Source organism: Barbus barbus, assembly GCF_936440315.1.
Source record: "Barbus barbus genome assembly, chromosome: 40".
Classification (NCBI taxonomy): Eukaryota; Metazoa; Chordata; class Actinopteri; order Cypriniformes; family Cyprinidae; genus Barbus; species Barbus barbus.
This window is the reverse complement of record NC_136718.1, coordinates 21,114,404-21,136,922: the sequence shown is the minus strand read 5'-3', so window position 1 is coordinate 21,136,922 and position 22,519 is coordinate 21,114,404. Positions and strand designations below refer to the sequence as shown.

The 22,519-nt window shown below is 37.7% G+C and overlaps 1 protein-coding gene across 1 annotated transcript; it reads right to left on the bottom strand.

Moving 5' to 3' along the window:
- Positions 1-16,838: 16,838 nt before the first annotated feature.
- Positions 16,839-22,313, bottom strand: hoxc1a (homeobox C1a; the record flags this gene model as incomplete). The annotated part of the gene is made up of 2 exons (XM_079400395.1): positions 16,839-17,191; positions 21,746-22,313. 2 exons carry the CDS (start codon positions 22,311-22,313, stop codon positions 16,839-16,841), a joined length of 921 nt encoding a protein of 306 aa, XP_079256521.1.
- Positions 22,314-22,519: the final 206 nt, after the last annotated feature.

The following is a 22,519-nucleotide window of genomic DNA, read 5'->3' as shown; positions in this document are numbered from 1 at the left end:
GCGCGTTACGCACTAACCCAGGGCTCCTGGCGCAAAAAAAAAAAAAAACATTAAAAAAATAGCAGGTGCTGAAAATCTAATTCATGACTGTAACAAAGTAATGAACAAAAGTAGAAGACAATAGTATGGGGTAAAAATTCAATAATTAAAAGTATAGTTTAATTTTTAGTATAATTTTTCAGTTATATCAAAGTGATGCTCCTGCTAGCTGGTTAACATTAACATGAATTACTGCTTGAAACTTATTTCACTTCTGTAATATGAGATCCCATTTCTGCCTCAGAAGATAGATCGATAGATAGATAGATAGATAGATAGATAGATAGATAGATAGATAGATAGATAGATAGATAGATAGATATATGGATAGATGGATAGATGGATAAATTAATTCACTTGCATAAAAGCTTAAAGGAACACTCCACTTTTTTTTGGAAATAGGCTCATTTTACAACTACAACAGTTGAGTTTTACCGTTTTTGAATCCATTCAGCCGATCTCCGGGTCTGGAGGTAGCACTTTTAGATTAGCTTAGCATAGATCATTGAATCGGATTAGACCATTAGCATCTCGCTCAAAAATGACCAAAGAGATTTGATCATTTTCCTATTTAAAGCTTGACACTTTTGTAGTTACATCGTGTACTAAGGCCGACGGAAAATGAGAAGTTGCAATTTTCTAGGCCGATATGGCTAGGAACTATGCTCTCATTACGGCGTAATAATCAAGGAACTTTGCTACCGTACAATGGGTGCAGCAGGCTCAATGATATGATGCAGCGCCTGAAAGTAGTCTCCAGCTATATCATAACTAGTTACCTAACTGGGGACTAGGTAATATCATTGCGCCTGCTGCACCCATGGTACGGCAGCAAAGTTCCTTGATTATTACGCCGGAATGAGAGAATAGTTCCTAGCCATATCGGCCTAGAAAATCGCAACTTTTCATTTTCCGTTGGTCTTAGTACACAATGTAACTAAGAGTCAAGCTTTAAATAGGTCATTTTTTATGACCAAATGCTAATGGTCTAATCCGATTCAATGATCTATGCTAAACTAAGCTAAAATGCTACCGCCAGACACGGAGATCGGCTGAATGGATTAAAAAACGGTAAAACTCAACTGTTTAACTCTAGGGGAGTTGTAAAATGAGCCTATTTCCAAAAAAAGTGGAGTGTTCATTTAAGCTTAAAGTTAATTGTAAACATTGAGCCTATTTACTTGCAGAAATGTAAAAAAATATATGTAAGCAATTACCTTACCTTATTCTTTGTTTTTACTCTAAGTGGAAGCAAGTTTCCATTATTATTGTGGCATATTTCTGTGTGAAATAGGATGTTCAATGGGAATAAATAGAGCGACTGTCAACGAAGCCCAAATGAGAATTTGCTAAAATAATGTCCGATTAGCTGTTTGGATATTGGTTAATATTATCATTTCAGATTACATTTTACTCAAATATTTCTTTGGAATAACATATACCAATGAATGGTGCACAATAAAACCCAAAAATGTGCATTAAAATAGTAAACAGGGTCCATTTTAATTTCACATTGACTTAGAAGTGGACATAAAGGCCTTCGTGCAAGGGGTTAACATTGCTTCTGTTTAATGAGACCACTCTGAACAAATCCTTACAGCCTGCTAATGAGGACAGGAAGTCAAGACGACTTACTCTCATTTCCTCTGAGCCTCAGCCCACTCTTATTTAGTCTGGCTCTCGCCGCTCTGAGTGCCTGCTTGCATCTCGTGTTTGTGTGTGAGGTTTTTTCCCCCCTGTTAAACTTCATTGTAGTGAATTATGTCTGGGAGGGTTGTGCGAGCAAGCAAGACCCTGCATCTGCAGTCCCCCTCCCCCCTTTCCCAGCAACCCCAGCGCACTCAGCAGTGAGAGGAGAGTGCCAAAGAGAGCACAGCCGTGGCTCCTTAATGACTCCCATCCCTCTCCGTGCCACGTTATTAATTAGCTCAATGATCCTTGCCGATGGGACCTGGGCGGCGGATTAGAGCCCCCCGGCACACGCCCGCGGCTGCCACTGTCGGAAAGGTGAAGAGGGACAGGACCGTGCACCGCGTGTCTCTGGAGAACCTGGGCACTGCAGCCAGTATCACTCTCAGAGCCCAGGGGACCATATGTATGTAACAGAGAGAGATAGTGAGAAAGCAGAATGCAGTGTGTAAGCTCAAGAGATAATAAGTGAGCATAGAAATGTATATATACAGTGCTTACTATCACCATGCTGTCTTTCCTCCCAGGCACGGTACACACGTGACAAAAGAAAGGCCTGCGGCCCACCTGAGTGTGATTGAAATCTCTCCTCTACAGGAGACGGTGTCTCCTTGCCCTCCCATCGAATCAATCTGTTTATCTAAGGCCCGGTGCTCATGGCACATACATTTGTGTTGGTCAAAATGAAAAGAAAGTGTGAAAGAGAGTGGGACTGGCCTCTCCAGATGCCTGGCAGTGGCATGGAACAAATTAACATAAATGTCATTGTCAGAATGGAATGAAGACAAAATCTGGGCCTGCGAGCAAGCTGTGCTGCCAGCTGATGACAAGGAGACTCATTTTAGCACACAAAAGAAGACAGTCTGGTTGGAGAATGATTTGTTTTTGTTGTTGAATTATATAGTTGTATTCTTTAGAGGTGATGTATTTATTTTGCTTTTAAATGTGCTATCCCAATTTCATATGAGGTAAGCCATTTGCAGGTTTATGTTCCAACAGACCGATATTGGGTTTTTTGGGGGTTGATATATACCAGGGTTGTGCACCATTCAGAATCGAAGGCTTGTTGACTTTCATATCAGTTGCTGAATTTGCATTGAATATGAATTGAGGTAGCAACATACTTTGTAGCATTAATTATGAACTGCAATTCTGGATTTGAATCTAAGGAAGTAGATGTAAAATTTACATTTAAATGTATGCATTGGGCAGACAGTTTTATCCAAAGTGACTTATTGCATTCAAGGTAAACATTTGATCAGTTTCCCTGGGAATTGAACCCCTGACCTTGGTGAAAATTAATTAAAATTCAAAATTAATTTAACTAGAAAATCAAAGATTGTCAACACTGTTGGCTGGATGGATAAGTAGAAATTAGCATTTAGTTTGTACATTTCATCATATTTAATAAATTAACTTTTGGGGATCAGGGTGGAAGAACACATAAGTCCCCAGCATGTGTTGCATGTGTTACCTTTCTTTTAATCGCAACTTAGATTTGAAATTTGGTAAGTAGAAATAAAATCATTTGAAATTTTAAGTAATTCATATAAACAATTTTTAACTAGAAAAACAAAGAAGGTCAAGAAGACTGTTGGCTTCACAAAGCCTTGTTTAAACGTGTTGAGGGAATAAAAACCCATAAAAAAAGAAAGAAAGATGGATGGATAGATAGATAGATAAATAACTTTCCCAGAATGCATTACCTGAATTTCTGAATTTCTTTGACTTTCAGTCCACTAAAAATCCTCTTTGTGTCATTGAGATTGAAATTGGCATTGGAAATTGGCCTGGCTGTTTGTCCAAAGGACAAGGGACAGTTGGGATGTTTAGAAAACAATTCATTTCTTTTTTTTTTTTGCAGTCCCTTTTAGTGCCACTAGTGATGCCAGTTGGTTCAAGCCAGGCAAGCTCAAAATGAGACAACCGCTTCCATGGGGTTGGATCAGAGAGCATTTGTAGATTCAGAAGCAGAGCTGCTTCTTTATTGGTCCAGCATCAGAGCGTCAACATGCACGGTGGGCCTTTTGGGTCTTGTCTGAGTAAATTGGCATTCAAGTCGCATCCCGCTCGCAGTCTGATCCTGGCGGCTGCGATAATGCTAATGGCAGCGTGTTGGCATGGCGTTGAGACACTCGCACTCTCGCATCATACGTCTCTATATGGCTCACGGCATCGCGAAGGTGACAGCAGCGCGCTGCCTGTGTGATTATTGACTGGGTGAACTCGGCACGACCCCGCTGGTGTGCGAGTAAAGGGCAGGGAGTTAGTGTATGCCGCACTGTCTGTCAGAGACGTCAATACTGTGATGAATGGAGGGGTTGGTTATTAAAGCAGAATTAGAGCGGGGGGCACGGGGAGGGGGGCAGGTTTGGAGGAGGGCGATAAATGATGGTGCAAATGGCTCTGCAGTCGAGGGCTGTAGTGCCGGATGGCACAGCATCAGTGTCATCCGTCTTTATTATCCTCCAGGGAGAGGAAAGAGAGAGAGCGATAGAATGAGAGAAGGTTGGGGAGCGGTCAGGGATACAAGAGCCCATCAAAGAGCCTCAACTCGCACTGATTCCCCCTGCTGGTCACTCTCTCTCCTCCTCTCACCTTAAAGTCGTCCTCTTCTCTTTCTCTGATTTCTCTGCACTCTTTCGCTCTCCTTCTTTCCCCTCCATTTTCTCCAGCTCAGAGGGAGGGGAAGACCCCCTACTGCTATTAATCATGGTGAAGTCTCAAAGCCCAGCGGCTGTGCATACACATGCGGGCAGACGCACCAACATCCGCGCGCTCGGGCGATGTGTGGAACGGGCCAGCCGGTGGGTTCACTGCACAGTCACAGTGTGCGGGAAGAGAGGGTGATTGGAGGAGCCGGTGGCTGGCCGGCCCCTTCATGACACACCACCATGACTGCAGATGAGGATGCTGCTCGCTATTCGTATTCTCTCCTCACGCGCCAGTGAGCCCACAGAGAGGCTGTTGCTTTTTTCTAATTAGTGCTTTATTTATTGATACTCCAGTTAACATCTCTCCTAATTTTGGGAAGACTCTGTCTCTATTACTGGAGGATTCATCTGCTTTGGTTTCTTTACTTTGCTCCAGAGAACGTGGAGACATTCTGATCACCTTCCTCCCTTTACCAACCAGTCCTGCACAATGTTTGTGCACTTAGAAATGGAATTAGATCAACTGCCTTGTCTTGACAGATATTTACATGTACTCGTACTTTTGGGGCTCCATAGACTTTAGTCAGGTTAGACGCCATATTGAATTTAACACGGACAACAACAAGGCTGAGAGGGATAGACTAAATTCAAATTGAAACTATAATTAAAACATTAAAAAAATAGTTACTTGAAATAAAATAAACCTCATTTGAATAAAATATAAAAAAATAACTAAAATAAATAACTTGAAATAAAAATTTAGGAAAACTGTACAAACACACATATATACATACACCCTTACTGTGATGTATTTGTACAATGTATTTGTGCAAACATGCATTCATGCAATTAAAGTAAAAAAAATTACAATGCTGTAGTATTTAAAAAAACAAAATCAAATAATACAAATATTTATACAAATAGACTTTTACTTGAAAAAAATATTATCAAATAATATTAAAATATTTTACAAAAGTTTAATTTAGGATAATGCTATCCAGTTGGTTAAAATGAAAATTGTTTGGGAGAAGGATTTTTTTTTAAGTCTGGAGGCCTGTCTATCCAGTTTTCTTTCTCACATTTCAGCTGCGGGAGAGCTTGTTGCTTTAGCATGCCCAGTTTTGGCAAGTGATCCCACGCCATCTGCGTTCTGTCGTTCCGCCACTTAAATGAAAGTCTGGATCATTGTTGCGGTAGACAAAACATTTACTCGAGGTCTTCAGGAACAGAGCCAGAACACTTAGAAGGATAACTGTGTTTGAGATTAATATGATCCAAGTTGTTGTCTCATGGTCACTCCCTTAATGTAAGAGAGTCTCTTAACCTCAAAATCTCTTACTCAACCCTCTTAACATCTAAAAGACAAACACAACTAATTTTAGGAATTGCGCCAAACACAGTCCGTAATTACCTGCCACTCCCTTTGACCAGCGTGTTATTCGCTCTCTTTTATGCGTGTCATCTCAGTGTGCGGCCACTGTAAGGCAGATGCTCATAAAATGGGAACTTGACCCCAGAGTTCAGTCATTCACAGCTCATGTCCTTTTTCCACACCGTTTTGGCTTGCAGCTAATATTCTTGAAATAAACCCTTCAACCTTATTTTTACTCCAGTCGTTTATATTTGACAGTCAAGTGAGCTTGTGGCTGAGGCCTAATGGGTCTATGTTCTGCATTAAAGGAATATTATGGGTTTATTACATATTAAGCCCAATCAACAGCATTTGTGACGTAATGTTGATTTAAATTATTAAAAAGTAATTTTGGAGGGAAAAAAAATAAAATGTTATGTTGAGGTACTTATAATGGAAGTGAATTGGGCCAGTTTTTGGAGCATTTAAAAATAGAAATGTGAAGCTTATAATTAATTCATGAATTCTTTCGGTGGAGGTTACATTGTGGCGCTTACACTGGAAGTGAATGGGGCCAGTTTTGGGAGCATTTCAAATAGGAATAGGAAGTTTATAATGACATTAATTTTTATGTTCTTTGAGCCCTAAATCTGTTTAAATTTGTAAGAACTTTGGCAATTTAACTGTTACTTTATCATGGCAAGTTATACAAATATGCCAAAAAGATTATTAAGTGTTTTTGTTCCATACTAAAATCATGTTTACACTTTAAAAATAATTGTAATTTTAACTATATAAAACTGCAAAAATGCTGCAGTAAAAACTTGTTAATTGGATAACTATATACAATGAAAAGCTGTAATCCAGCCCTACATTTCTTGTAAGTTTATAGTAAAATACTGTTAAGTGTAACTTTTTGGAAGTAAAAAAGAACAAAACGTTATTATATATGTATGTATAATATATATTTTATATATATGTATGTGTTATATATATATATATATATATATATATATATATATATATATATATATATATATATATATATATAACACTTCTCAGAAATCATGTTTTTTCATTGTGTATTCCAATTAATCTCAATCAAGCTACAGTTGGGTTATTTTGACTAGGTTAAAAAATAACTAAAAACAGCTAACTAACACAATAAAACACAGTAAAAACATGATAACATAATAAAAAAAAAAACATGTTTTTTTGAAAAAAAAAAAAAAAAACGTTATCTGTTTTTGTAAATAAACTCTTCATATATTAAATTACAGCTTTAAACTTAAATTTACAGGTTGTTCTGTAAATATGTTCACATTTTTACTGTATAAAAAAAAGAGTTAATTTGGCAACCACAATTCTTTTTAATGTAAAAACAACAGGACTTTTTTTTATAAAGTGGACTATACTACTGAAACGGAGTATTTTAACGTTTATGGTTTAACCCCTTCTCTTCCATTATTAGTGCCTCACTTTAACCCAGATTTTTGCTTTTTTAAAGAAAATGAAAGATACATGGAAATGCATTTTTATTCTAATCAACAGTATCCCACAAATTATCAGTTAAGATTAATTTGTACCAAACCTGGAATATTCATTTTAAAGAGAAGATAATCCAAATGGGTCAAACAAGCCCTGCTGTGAGAACGGAGGAAACCAATAAGTTAATTAATTATTACATTAACAGCCACTTCTCTCAGGTGATCAGTCAGTGCCGCGGTGCTCCCATCCCACCATTCCGGCCGCTATCTCATCCAAACACCTGCACTTCTCACTTCCTCTCCTCCATCCCTCCTCTCCGGGCCCTTTGGGCTTCTCCTCTCTGCCCAGATGGAGCGAGACCCGGGTGTCACATCAATCCGAGCGTACTGTTTATATTTATGTACGAAAGAGAGAGGGGAGAAACCATGGCACTGTGGGGTTTATTGACTAAGCATTAAGTGGGCATTATCAGACGATAGGGATGTTATTTATGAGGCAGAGGCAGAGACACTGTGGCTGAGTTATGTGAGAACCAGCCTGAGGATGAAAGCTGCTCACACAGAGAGGGCTGATAGCAGGCTTCCTCTGTCCCCTCGCCTTGGCGCATGAAACGGGGTGTGACGTACCCAGCTGAAAAGAGCTGCAAATTTATGGACGGACGGTCCGTGCCAGCCTATAGGTCAGCCATGGCCTGTTTATCTGGGTCTCGCTGTCGTCGTTACGGTCAGGGATCAATGGCGCTATGCAGAGCAGATGCAAAAGTTCAATGACAAATATGACACTTTGTGCTAGAAGAATGCAGATGTGCGTATAATGCAGGATCTGTGGGAAAGCGAATTGACATATGGTTGTGATTTATCTGTGTACGTTCATGTTTTAAATATTACTTGCTAATATTTGGAAAGGTGGGATAAAAGGGGTCAGAGACCTAGCCATTTTCAAGCATATTGTTTTTATACCTGTGTGGAAAAGCATTATTTATTTACTTTATGTTTTCCTTCAGTTAATTTACTCTCATCGCCACTTGCTCATTAATAATAAGGGCTGTGGATCAATTTGAAATATGAGCTGTAAACCCCAATGCCATCTCTGGAGAAGTCAAAATTGACCCCATTTACTTTCTTAATACACGTTCCTGGTGTTGTTGAGCTTGATTCAGAAGTGCATGTTATTCCAAAATAATTTATTTCGTAATTTTTGTAATCTGATGTCACTAGGCCTTTTCATGGTCCTGCACAACAGAAGTATACTAAGTTAAAACATGGACAAACATGATATTCTTTAAAAAAATGTTTACATAAATTCTGTTGTTATAAAGATTATTATTGTTGTTGTTGTTATAACTTTGAAGTATATTCCATTGTACAATGCTAATACATTTCTGTAATCATTTCAAGTTAAATCAAACTTTTATTTTGACGGGTTGTAGTGGACCTTTGCGTTTCAGAGTGTATTTGACAAGGACACCCCAATGCCAGCTCTGGAGAAGTCAAAATTGACCCCCATTTACTTTCTTCATACACATTCCTGGGGTTTTTTATCTTAATTCAGAAGTGCATGTAATTCCAAAATAACTTATTTCATAATTTTTTGTAATCTGATGTCACTAGGCCTTTTCATGGTCCAGAATCATTGCTTGTCCTGTTGCGCTCCGAAATACATCACATTAAGGAAATACAATGTGAGTTATGAATACCATCTCTTGGTGACATTAAGGCAAAGATGCAGTGATGTGAAAATCTATTGAATCAGTGACCATATGCACCATGATGTAAGTCATTCAGCAACCGTAATTGTCTAGAATCATTATTTGTGCAAAATGTGCATCGTTTATTAAGTGCTACATCACAGAATTTAAAGGGATGATTCACCCGAAAATGAAAATTATCATAATTTACTCACCCTAATATTGTTTCAAACTTTCTTATGTGGAAGATATAAGAAGACATTTTGAAGAATGTTGGTAGCCAGTTTAGGTTCCCATCGACTTCCACTCTTTTGTTTCCACTGCTTTGTTCCACTTGACAAAAAACTGTAACTGTTTGCGTACCAACATTCTTCAGAATATCTTTTATGTTCTGCAGAAGAAAATGATGCATACAGGTTTGGAACAATATTAAGATGAGTAAATAATGATAGAATTTTCATATTTGGGTGGAATATTCCTTTAAAATGTTGGGCACAGTCAAAAAAATTAAGTATTTTGAAAAGACATTTATTTATTAACACATTCAGTTATTATTTCAGATAAAACCAAAAGGTATTTTGTTTAAAAAAGAACAATATAAACCGCAACAGCACCTATAAGAAATCTCATAATTTATAAGAGGACACTACTTGATTGATTGATTAATAATGATCATTTATGAATGTGATTGTATATGTGTGTGTGTGTGTGTATGTATATATTATATATATATATATAACAAATATGTATTTTGTTTAAAAAATAATGATATAAACCGCAACAGCGCCAATAAGAAAAGAATATATGGAAAAATATATTTTTCAGTTTGTGACATTATTGATTGCTCTCAATAATAATAATATTGATGGTAATGCTATATGGTGTCATTGAAGGGGTACTTGAGAGTAAATGATGGCTGTGGGGGTTCCTGGAGCAAAAATAAAGTTGAGAAACACTTCAACTCAATATTCCCATCTCTTTACTCTCAAATCAGCCCATCTCGATTCCTGTTTAATACTGTCACTGAAAATACGGACATTCTTTGAAGCTCTTTGGAGACCATCATTTGATTCATGTGTGACCAAATGCAAGTAATGTTTATAGCTGTATAACAGTTTAAGTGCTTTCCACTGAAATATGGGTTGGTTTTAAGACATATGGACAGAAATTAGAGGAAGGAGTGTTTCATTCACCAACGTCTCAGTTTATTTCGAATTACTTATTACAATCACAGCTGTTGATTCCGAAATTTTATTGCAGATTTACACGTCTCGTGTTTACCTCTCAGTGGCCAGAGTGCCACATAAAAATGAAGAATTATCAAATGCACTTTCAAAAATAAAACAAAATTCCTTTCTGCCTGAAACAGGAAAAAAAAATCACACGGTGTCAGCTGAGCCTTTTAAGGACGGCGCTAAATCTGACATCACGTACAATCGCGCACCTTTCTCGCTTCTTCACCCTCTATAAAACGCCAACATGCACCAATGCTCACACTTCACCTACCTAAAGCCATCTTTCTCTCTGGTAAACCAGGTCAACAAACAAAAAGCAATTATGTTAGGCAGCTGCCGCCTGGGAGTGGGTAATTACAGTGCAGTGTGGACAGCTTCATTCTAAACAGGTACTAAAAGCATCATTAATCATTTCCATCATGATGCTTCAGTCCGTTAACGATCACGTGACACGCCGCCGAGGGCCCACCAGGGATGGAGGCAGGCTGCTGTGGGAAACGCTGGCGTGCGATTGGCTGCCAGCAGAAGTCCTTGCGGAGGTCAGCCAGTCAGCAGGCCTGACCCGCCAATGACCTTGTATCACTTGACCTTTGAAGGGCTCGGGATCACGCCTTGATATCGGCTGGGTAGCGTGCGAGGCAGAGGGAGGGAAAGATAAATGGTGCGGTGGAGGAGAGGAATGGTGGAGGGATGGATGAATAGGAGAGAGGGGGAAGATGGAAGACGGTTAAGATGAAAAATAAAACAGCAGGTTGATTGAGCACCATGGGTTTCCCCCTATGCACTAACTGACCAATAGAAATGCACAGCATTATTATGCAGCACAGATGCATTTTTAGGTCACGAAACCTGTGTTTTTTGTTTGATGGTCGCATGAAAATGCATTGCAGAATTGATTATCATAATGCAGTTGTTCAAATAATTAACCCAATTCATGATTTTCAGGTGCGTCGCTCGATAATGCCGTCCGTCGTAAGGTTCTGCACCCGTTCGACATGGATCGCAAGATTGAGCACAATGTCTTATCTGGAAGATAGACAGAAAGACTGCGTCCTCTCATCTCCCCCTCCACCTCCTCGCTCTCCTCCTTGTGTGTCTGTGAGGCTATCACTATGGCAACCTCACCAAAGGCAGAAGGGAAATGTGTGTGTGTGTGAGTGTGTGTGTGTGTTTGGGGGGTTGGCATAGTTCAGACAAATAAGCATCGGAGGGCTCATTTATTCATTTTTGGTTAGCTGCAAATGCGAACATGAAAGGTCAAATATGCTTGCGTTTGCATATTTGTTTTGCACTTTTGTTTATAGCACACATTCAATACGGAAGGTATGAAAGATATGGTTTGTTTTAGTGAGTGATGCAATGGAACCCAACATATGGCATTGAAATTGCGCCTTGTATCTGTTAAGAAAAAGCCTTGAGATATTGCTATTAATTTTTTCTGCTTTGCTCTTTGTTTTATGAGGAATATGCCACTTGCTTTTGTGCAATAAACATAGGGATTTTTTCCCTTTATGTTTTTTGTACCACCCAAGAAGCTAAATATCAGCATCAGCAAAATATACATGTGTGCAGGTCCCTGTAGTGCTCGTCTGCAACTTTTCAAAGGTCAATCCAAACCTTGAGAGTCCGCAGTGCTACACCATAGAGGTCAACGCTTGTTTCCCAGAATTCACACCTAAAGGCCTCCTTTATATATGCCAGCTCATAGAGGCAAGTGATCGCAATCACCTACGCTCTTAAAAATAAAGGATTCAAAAGGCAGTTTTCAAGGAGAAGAACCTTTTTTGGTTCCCCAGATAACCATTCAGTGAACATATCTTAAAAGAACCATGAAATTGTTTTTAATGATATAAAGAACCTTTTGGAAAGATTCCACTGATGTTCTTCATAGAATCATCAATGCCAGTAAAAACCCTTTGGTTTCTTAAGAGTGTAGAACCACCATTTTGGTTCCCCAATGGACCTTTCAGTGAACAATTCTTGAAAGAACCATTTTTTTCTTAGTGTAAAGAAAATATTAATAATATCAAGAACCTTTTGTCCACTTAAAAGTACATTTTGTCCATTGGAAAGGCTTCATTTGTCAATAAAGAACCTTTAGTTTCAAGAGTATTGAACTACCATTTTGGTTCCCCCAAAGAACCTTTCAGTGAACAATTCTTAAAATATTTTTTTTTCTTGGTGTGAAAAACATTTGATTTTGTTTTATGTGAAGACAGTTTTAATAATCTGAATAACCTTTTTCCACTTTAAAGACATGTTGAAGGTTCTTCATGGAACCATCAATCCCAATAAAGAACCTTTAGTTTCAAGAGTGTAGAACCACATTTTGGTGCCACAAAGAACCTTTCAGTAAACAATTTGTAAAAGAACCATTTTTTCTTTGTGTGAAAAACATTTGAAAAATCTAAAGAACCTTTTGTCTGTTGGAAGGTTCCATGGATATTCAAGGTTTTTCATGGAACCATCAATGCCATCAAAGAACCTTTATTTTCAAGATTGCAGTACATCGATTTAATTTTAAAAAGCCCTGAACGTAACCTTGACACAGTTTCACCTCGGTAAGCGTCGCCTGTTCTCTGCCTAGACCCTGGGCTTCATGCTCCCCCTCCCCCTTCTCCGAGAGCACAATTTCTTAGCCAGCTAGAAGTGCTGAGTGCTGCTGTTTGCTTTGTACACAGAAATTCGCTGAGGCTGTAAGCTGTCCCCAAACATCTGTTCTCAGGAGTCGTAAATGGTAGGAGAAATGAGGGCTAGAAAATGGTCTGCGTGCACATGCTCTGTGCGTTATATATATGCAAGGTGCCTTAAGACCTTCCCTCTACCTTCCTCCTTTATGTGTGCCGTTGACAAGCAAACAATTGAGTATCAGTTCTTTATTTTACTGGTTGCAGTGCAGAGGAAACCAATACAATGTCTGTTTGTAATGGAGACTGTGTGTGGGATGTGAAGAAGTGTTGGAAGCTATGTGTCTCCTTTTGTTAGTGTACAATAGTAACCAGCCATTTTAAGGACCACCCATCAGAAGCAGCCACATAAGTGAGACATGCAGGGGCTTCTAAAAAGGACATGAAGACAACTATATTTTAAAATAGCCAGTTGGCAATTTTTTTATAGAATATTGCCAACTGGCAACAATACAACATTTGAAGTATTATGTCATGAATGTAAAGACAACTATGATTTTTTTCCCTTTAAAAGCATTCTAATAATTTAGCAGTAAATTTTGATGGCTGTGAAACTGTTTGGGATGATTTTATAAGTATTTTTAGTAGGCCTATTATCCAGGCAAATATAAATACATATCAATGTATTTCTTATGTTAAAAGGCATAAGCACAAATGTTGTATAATTATTTTTAAGATATGCTCATGTAGATTAAAGTTGGATCAACTAAGAGGAGGAAACTTGTTGTGTTCATTTATGAATCTAATCAGCATCTCTTTGCATACTGTATATGACATTGTTTTATGGAATAGAAATATGTGAACAATAAATGAAGTTGCATTTTCTATACTTCTGGTGTACACATTTGCATGAACATGATGAAAATGAAAAAATAAAGTCTCATTATTTATATATCATTAAATATAAATTATTGTTGGTTTATTTTTCTTTAATTTTATTTTTGTATTAACTGATTAGCACTTGATGTAAATTAAAATAGTAATTATTTATTGATTTAATTATTTTATTAATTGGTTTACACATTTAGTTACTTGTTAAGGCAAAATAAAAAAATTAAGAAAACAAAACGAATATGTGTTTTCATTTTGTATGGTTGACACTTGTAGCACAATATAACATTTCCTGTGTATTTGCATATAGAGTCATTGCTGCTCACTCAGACTCAACTGATATTAGGCCTCTAATACAGAAAATAAAATATGGCTTTGGTCATCATTCTAAAAGCATCGTTATAAGCGACATAATATCGTCTCCTCTCAATTACTGAGTAAAATGCAACAGTGCAGTGAGGATTATATTTGATCCTATCGCGTTAGCAATTTCTGCACCCACATGCCATAACGTGGGCATTAAGCTCCTGCGTGCGGATGTAACTGAGCTCAAATGCACATCGGTTTGTGGTGAAATCTAATGAGCTTCAGTCCTGAACGCTGTACATTTTCACGCGTCAAACGTTTCGAGGAGGAATCTACAGTATCGTAAACAACCCTATGCTTTTCTCTTTCCTAAACCTGTTCGCATTCACGCTTAAAAGCGCATAAAAATAATAGTCATATATCTAGTTCATAATATAATTTTAAAAAATGAAACAAAAAGTGCTTTGAGGGCTCTGAATTTCTTTGGCAATAAAAAGATGATTATCAAAGCGTCTTTGTTTTAATCTCAGCTTTTACTTTTGTCTATGTTGTATCAAAAAAACCTTACCTGAAAAGATATACAGAAAATAATATAAACAAAACGTATAGATGAAAACAATTATTATAATAATTTTTCACTGCATTAATTAGAAGCATACACTGTAACATGAGATTTAAACATTTTAAAAAAATTGTGAAGACACCGCAAGGGCAACACAAATTAATAATGCATCCTTTTCTCTGTGAGCCACTGACCGGGTCACTGCTGTCTCGAGGCAAAACAGAGGTCAAGAGGTGAAAGGTGAACTCTGGAGTAACTGCATATATTAGCAGGCTCAGGCATGCGAGTCGTGCCTCGTGCATATTGCTAATATGGCGACATGATATGTTTTTAGTAGGTCTGAGTCACAGAAATACCTCCAAAAATATTCCAAACAAGCCCTCTCGAGGAACGTTTATTTCAATTAATTTTATTCGTCTTTATATTGTATGTTTGATTAACGCATCTCGATTTTAAGGCTGCTGGAACATTTTAAAGACATTTAATATAATTAAACAAGACTCATTCTTACGGTTCAGATCATTTTTCTCTTTATGAGACTGTAGTGTTTGTGTTAGAGAATTTGCTTGGTTTGATATAAGAGGACAAAACCCTTAAAATAGTATTTTACGCAGAACAAAAGTGGAATTTTCATGCATGCAGCGAAAAATATCTCAATTAAGGAATAGTATTGTTTTGTAGATTAATGTTGTGAAGAAGCTAACATGTAGCATTTTTATTTTACTGTGCAGTATATTAATAATGAAAACAATAAATGAGTGAAAAGAAAAGGATGGCTTTCATTCAAATGCTGTAATTATTCAACCCATCAAGGCAAATCAATTAAAAGTCAATCAACTTAAATCCACATCACATCGATAAATCGATCGTTTAGAAATAGATAATTCCAGCAATTATTTCTGTCCATGTCCATCGAATAGCACAGGGATAAAAAGATTTAGGATTATGCAGGGCAAATATCTCCATATGTATTTCCAAAGCATTTTATTTTGATAAAGTATGCCATCTGAATAAAATACACTCCGAATCTATATGCAATCAAAATGTAAACGTGTTTACGCCAAAAAATAATCACAATAAGCCCCACTTCATTCCTCCACCGTTTTTCTGGTTCTCAATGCACTGCTTTGATGCTATCAAAATGAGAAGTTGGTATCAGAAGGTTCAACCCGTGGCACTCGATTTAACCTCTTCCAGCAATAAATTGGTGAAAATACACGGCTAAGTGGAGGCACTTTGTACGTTGACAGCTTTTCGCCATTATTTAGAAAGACGAGTATCACCGATCATCTTGCGGCGCTCTTTATTTGCAGATAAAAGCACAAGCAGCATGAATATGACAGACACAGTATGTCTGGGAAACAGCAGCAAACCTGTTGAGTGTTTCTAAATGTGTGCAGCCTGACGTCTAAATATTAGATGTGCATCTTTAGATTTTTAACAAACTAAATCTGTTCGCATACATGCACGTTAGAATGTTTTAGTCCACGCATACTTAAAAAAAAAAAAAGAGTAAGCTAATGTAATAAAAAATACTTTTGCTCAGATATTCATTTCGCTGCTTATAAAATTTTAAATAAATGCATTATAATTTAGAGATGCTTTGACGAATACAACCAGTTAACACGATTTTGTTTTAAAGCCAGGAATAATAATCAGATGAGACCAGTGTCAGAAATTGTAATTTTTTTTAATAAGCGATAATTGCCTCCGGGGCATTTTTAATTTTGTGAGGACATTTTCTGTGTGTCATGCTGTACGCTGTACATTTTAGTCAAATATTTTAAACCCATACTAACTAGATATGCCTGTGATAGGCTAATATAAGTAGTTTAGATCAAATATTTTAAAGTTTTTCCCTTGTATTTCCCCCCATTTTTCTATGTTTAAAATATTTCGGGCATTTTTGTCGCTTGTCGTGACACTTTTGCCCTAAACCCTGGTTCATTTTTCGACCTTGATGAGATTATTAATATTAACGATTTTTTTTTTATCTTTAATAACAGGAGCAGATTAAGAATGATAAAAAAAAACTTATAGCATATAAACAATTCTAACATTTTAAAATAATACCTATAAAGTGCATTTTAATTAAATCAAGATTTCTCCGCTTGCCTCAACAGGTTAGTGAACTCAATATTTTAGCCTACCATAGCGAGTAACTGCTTTATTTTCTTAAACGGTTGTATCTACACATAAATATTTATTTATCATTTTGGGTGTGTAAATATATTTTAATCGTTCACTCTCTTGTTATCAAGTGATCGATCAGATTTTATAGTTTAGCCTATGGCAGCCGTCCCACAATCTTACCCTACCAGAAATGATCTTTTGTCAGGAGATGAACAAGTGTCAGTTTTTTTCGAGTCCTCATCACACCCAGAAATCAGCATTAGTCCTGGAAACAGGCCTTCCCGCAGCATTTTCTTCTGTTTCATGCGTCTGTTTTGAAACCAGATCTTCACTTGTGTTTCGCTCAGCTGGACACTGTTAGCGATCTCTGTCCGTCTAGCTCGAGTCAGATATTTGTTGAAATGAAACTCCTTTTCCAGTTCTGTGAGTTGTTTGGTTGTAAAATTTGTTCGTGGTGCTCCACTCGAGGGGTCCTCCTCAGGATCTCGTCCGTGGTCCGTCTTCAGCTCCGGGTCCAGATATATCTTAGCTGTGAAGGCAATGCAATAAATATGAATAAAACATATTTTTAACAAGCAAGCGAATAAAGATTCACTGTAAAATGAAGTTCTTAACATCATTGCATGCTATTTTACATTTGTACAGCTTAACAAAAATTTATAATATTTTAAAACAGAATGACAGTGTTTCGAATCAAATGTCAGCTTTAAAATTGTTGAAAAAACACGTTAAAGAAAACGCGTCAGTTTTTAATTCACTGTTAATATACTCAATTACACAATTGCTAAATATGCATATAAACTCTTATTGGCATTTATTAATGATGCTTTTTATTTTAAGCCGCGCAACTGGAAACCAAATTATCTACTCTTATGTACAAAACGTTATCAATGTAAAATTTGTGCATAAATTATATAAGGTAAAGTGACATACTATTAAAATCATATTGTGCCCTACTGTCTTAAAATAATTGAATATTAAATAATTATGTTAAAAGACCTCTCTAAAAACATAGAATGCAGTGTCAAAGTCTGCTCGACTGATTAACAGTGATATTTGAACCAGTATGATCACTAAATATGCCTTTACATTAAGTTTAAGATATTTGTACTGTTTTGTAAGAGAAAGTAAAGTCAAAGCAATTTTGATGAGTTTGTTTAGATATATTTAAAATATATTCTTACAGACTTAGCAAGCGCAACCTTTAGCAGTTCATTTTGATTGAACATTTTTGTTTTCAATTGCAGAAATTTTATTTGCAGGGTTTCCAGGATGTATGTTTAATAGTGAATGAGTGTGATTGCATGACCTTCACCTGAATGCAGAGATCCTGTCTGTATGAGCTAAGTAGTGGACTCTCTGTCTGTTTACACCTCACAGATGACTGCAGGACAGGGGCCAGACGCACTGTCCATCACAGCATGGCATAAAAATCTGCCAAAGATGCTGCTTTGCAGTTTGGTGCTACATGACTACTTTGCCCAACCTAGTACGCCCTGCAAATTAATTGAAAACCAACTGCATCCAAACCTGCCTTTCTTTGTTAATTTAGAATAGCATTAAATCTGCAGTTTAACCGAGCTAGTCAACTAACAGCTGTTTTAATGGAAATCAAGCTCATGTTTTGTTGTTTGCTTGTGGTGTTTGCTTTTGGAAGCACACAGGAAGTTGCACATTCCTTTACGGCACACACACAGGGGTCAGACGGGAAAATCCCCTGGAGTGATAGAGACGCATTGAGCCCTCACATACTGCTACAGTTGCAAGTGTCTCTCTAACCTCTGTGCCATCTGCACACCATGTGTATGAGTGTGTGTGAGTGTGTTTGTAGTCATGTCATTGCAGTCAAGGACCTACAGTTTGAACAGACGGAGGACATACAAAGACAAAAGTCACATAATTGCAGTGTTTTGGTTGCAATAACAAAAAAGGCCTAATATCTGGCTAAAAGAGTTGCTTTTGTTTTTGCAACCAAAACATTGCGCATTTATTAGCTTTTTTTCTTGTATTTTCTTGCATGAAGTCAATTAAAAGGCTTTCCAATAGCCTGAATAAACTCTACGTGTCACTAATAGCAAGCCCTCACTCTTTCTCTTCAGGCTCAGAGCACAAACAGTTGATTATACAGTTGATTTCGAGAGCGATCTTTATCTCGCTCTCGCCGTGCAATTCAAAGTAAACAGTGAGGTGAAAAAAGCAATTGTAGGGTCACCGCTAATATTCACAAGGGACATTCTAACAATCAGTGCATTCACTGACAAATATGAAGTAATTAAGCAATTTCCTTAGAAAATAAAAAAAGTGTGCATGAAAACACTGATGAATGAGTTACTGGATAATAGAATTGGCAGTCGCCAGAAGGCATAAAGGAATCAAACGAAACATTTGAGCAATGACTTGCAAACTTGGAAATGGCCAGCCAGCCAGAGAGATGACGTGGCCCACTAAGCCTAAAAGAGAGCAGGGGAACTGGGGGTGGGGGATCGATACAGATTGCCTCAGTCATCTGGGCATCCAGCCCACAGTAATTCAGGTGCTGTCAGGGTATAATTGAAGAATGACGCACGGGGACTATGTGCACTGTACTGGGGGGATCCAGTCAGACACTCTGTTCTTTTATTCACTCTGCTTTTATTCATGTTGAGTATAGGAAACATTTTGATGTTGCCCAGTAAGAACAATAACCCTCACAATGCATGGAATCTCTCACTTAAAGGGATAGTTCATCTAAAAATGAAAACACTGCCATTATTTACGCTGCCTCGTGGCATTCCAAAACTGTAGTTCTTTCTTCTGAGGAAACATTTTGAAAATTGTCTCGATGAGTTCCAGTGTTGTGCAAAAAAATTAAAGCCACACAGGTACAGATGACCAAAATTAGATTTTTGGGTGAACTACCCCTTTAATACTCTTTTCCCTATAACAGTTTTTTTCTTTTCTTTTTTGCATTGTCATAATGAACTTAAGTAACAGAGCAGACAATAAACATTCACCCTACCATTTAACATTTGACTTTGGCTGCTGTGTTGATGTGAGTATTATCTTAAGCACTTGTTGACAGACCTCTCATATATCATCATACAACGCATTCTCCATAAGGCTTGCGATAAATCCAAACACATTAACCACAGAGGGAAGGTCACAACTTATAAAGATACTCCTCTTTAAAGGGAAAGTTGACCCAAAAATGAAATCGTCATTTACTCACGCTCATGTCGTTCCAAACTGTATACATACAAAAAAAACGTCAATGGAAATCCAAAGTTGTTTGGACCCCAACTTTCTTCCAAATATGTATTGTACCTGATGGCAAGCAATCCCTCTTTCTTGTGTCTCTAGGTGAATGTGGGTGGACAGGCAGGAGAAAAACAAACAGCAGAAGCTCCAGTACAGTAAACAAATGGTAAACTCTTGGCCTTACCACCATTCAAGCTTTTGGGATTTGATATAACAGGCCTCTCCATCCTATTTCCTGACCACAGCTGCTGTTCATACGCTGGGTGATATAGCCCGAAATGACCTTTTCGCTGACATATTTGCCTGTGAGTTATTTTAGATCATCAGTGTGGCCTGACCAGACATTCTTCTACTTGACAGTCTGGAAACCATATGAATGCTGTATTACTGATTCGTAGGAAATGACAAATCAAACAGGGCTCTTCTTGGTTTTACCATCAACCTATTACATATATTGTGATTTATTGAGGGGGACGAGCGATTCACAATTTAACGCAGAGCTCTCACAACAAACATGAAATACTTTGACATAATACAGGTCAAATGTCATTGAGCGTGACATTTTATGAGCACGTCAAGTAACTCACATTTGAGCTGCATTAAACGCAGACCTATCCGATCATTACTCCGGTTAAGGATTACGTTGAGATTCTGACAGACATTTTCCTACATTCAGTATAGAAAATTAATTACAGCATATAAACATTGGTCTCTATTAAGATTTAGGGCTCTGTCGAGGAAAAGTATTCCTCTGAAGTTTATTTGGCTCTGAATGGAGAGCTAGGGGGTGCTGGACTCCTTTAAATATGGTCTGGGCTGCTTCTTGTCAATGAGAGGATTTTTAAGGGGATGAACATTCAGAATAGAATGGAATGTTCTATTTATAAAAATGGAGGAATTTTGCCTGGCATGTTGTTGCTGACCCATTTAAGCACCAGAGCAGATCTTATATATTATACTCTCCTTAAATTTTTAAAGGTTTTCAGCAGGCAGGCAGCCTGATTTGTGAAGCAAAAACTCCCTGGCCCTGGCCCTGACACGTGCCACACCTGCACAGGATGGAATAATCAGCTTAATACTTTTGCTACTTTTGTGAGGCAGGCATGCATATATATATGTGTATATATATATATATATATATATATATATATATATGTATATGTATATATATATATATATATGTATATGTGTGTATATATATGTATATGTGTGTATATATATATATATATATATATATATATATATATATATATATATATATATATATATATATATATATATATATATATATATATATACACACACACACACACATGTATATATATATATAAACTAATTTAGCATATGACATTTAATTTTTCATGCACGTTAAGCTTTTTAGGTATTAGCTAAACCCTAAACCTAACTGTTTATTCAAACCTGTTGATATGGTTAAATTTAAAGTAAAACATTATTTGGCTGACGCAATGAGTCAGATAATGCATAACACTTGAAATGTTCTCACAATTTATTATGTTTCACTGTATTTGTTGATACATTTTTTTTTTTAAATGGCCTTTGCAAGTACAGCCAAACTTGTACACACACATAGCTCCACCTCCAATTCATTTCCACTTGCTGAAAAGTTCTTGTCCTACTTGGTATACATTACTTTCAGTCAGAGAGAGAAAAAAACGAGTTTGTTATAAAACAAAATAAGCATTATATATTTAAATCACGCCACTAGGATTTTTAAAACTAAAAAGGCAGAGATGCTGGCCAAAGTACTACAATCGGTCAGTGCATCACTTAGCTGTAAGGGTGCGCCGCAGAAAAGTTCATCAAACTATAAATCTGGTCAGCTTACCTGTACGGGACTGATTTCTCCTCACTCTCATCCAGTCGAATGTCTTTCCGCTTCGCAATGTCTCATTGAATGTGTTTAGAGCCTCGTATCTGTTATTGGTGTCCTCAACTGCAGGGTGAAGCACTGGGCCGTCGCATGTGTGCACATCGAGGTGTGTGTTGTTGACAGGGCTGAGTTCACAATGCGCGCCGGAGAAAGTTTTTAAAGTGTCTGAGGAGGGCGAGAAGCCCGTTCTGGAGAGACCCTGCTCACGACAGCATTGGAAGGAGGGGACTTGGGGTCGGATGGGGTGCACTGGTCTATAGAAATCTTGATTATGGGGGAAGGGGGGTCTGGTCGAGTTAGCACGGCCAGGGTCCTCACAGGGCTTTGAACACGCGCCTGTGGCCGTGGCACTGAGATTCGTGAAATGATACCGAAGAAAATCCGCCTCGGTGTTGACATGTCCCTCCTCTCTGCCTGGGAAGTCAGTAGCTCCGTGGTCCTGATGCAGACGCATTAGTCCAGTAGCATGATAGCCCTTGATGAACAGTGACGTTGTGTCCCTGAACCCTTGATAAGAATTCATGACCGCATATCATATATTCCAGATTTTCATCCGAGGATGGACGCGACAGTAACTCCATCCACAGACGCCACACATAGCGCGCAAAAGGACGGAGGCACCGATCTAGACAGGGACATGCCTTGTAGAATCATTCAATCGGTGATGGATGGGGATGACGTGCCCTCTAACTCTTGGCCAATAGCCGGACATCTCCCTCATCTGAGTGA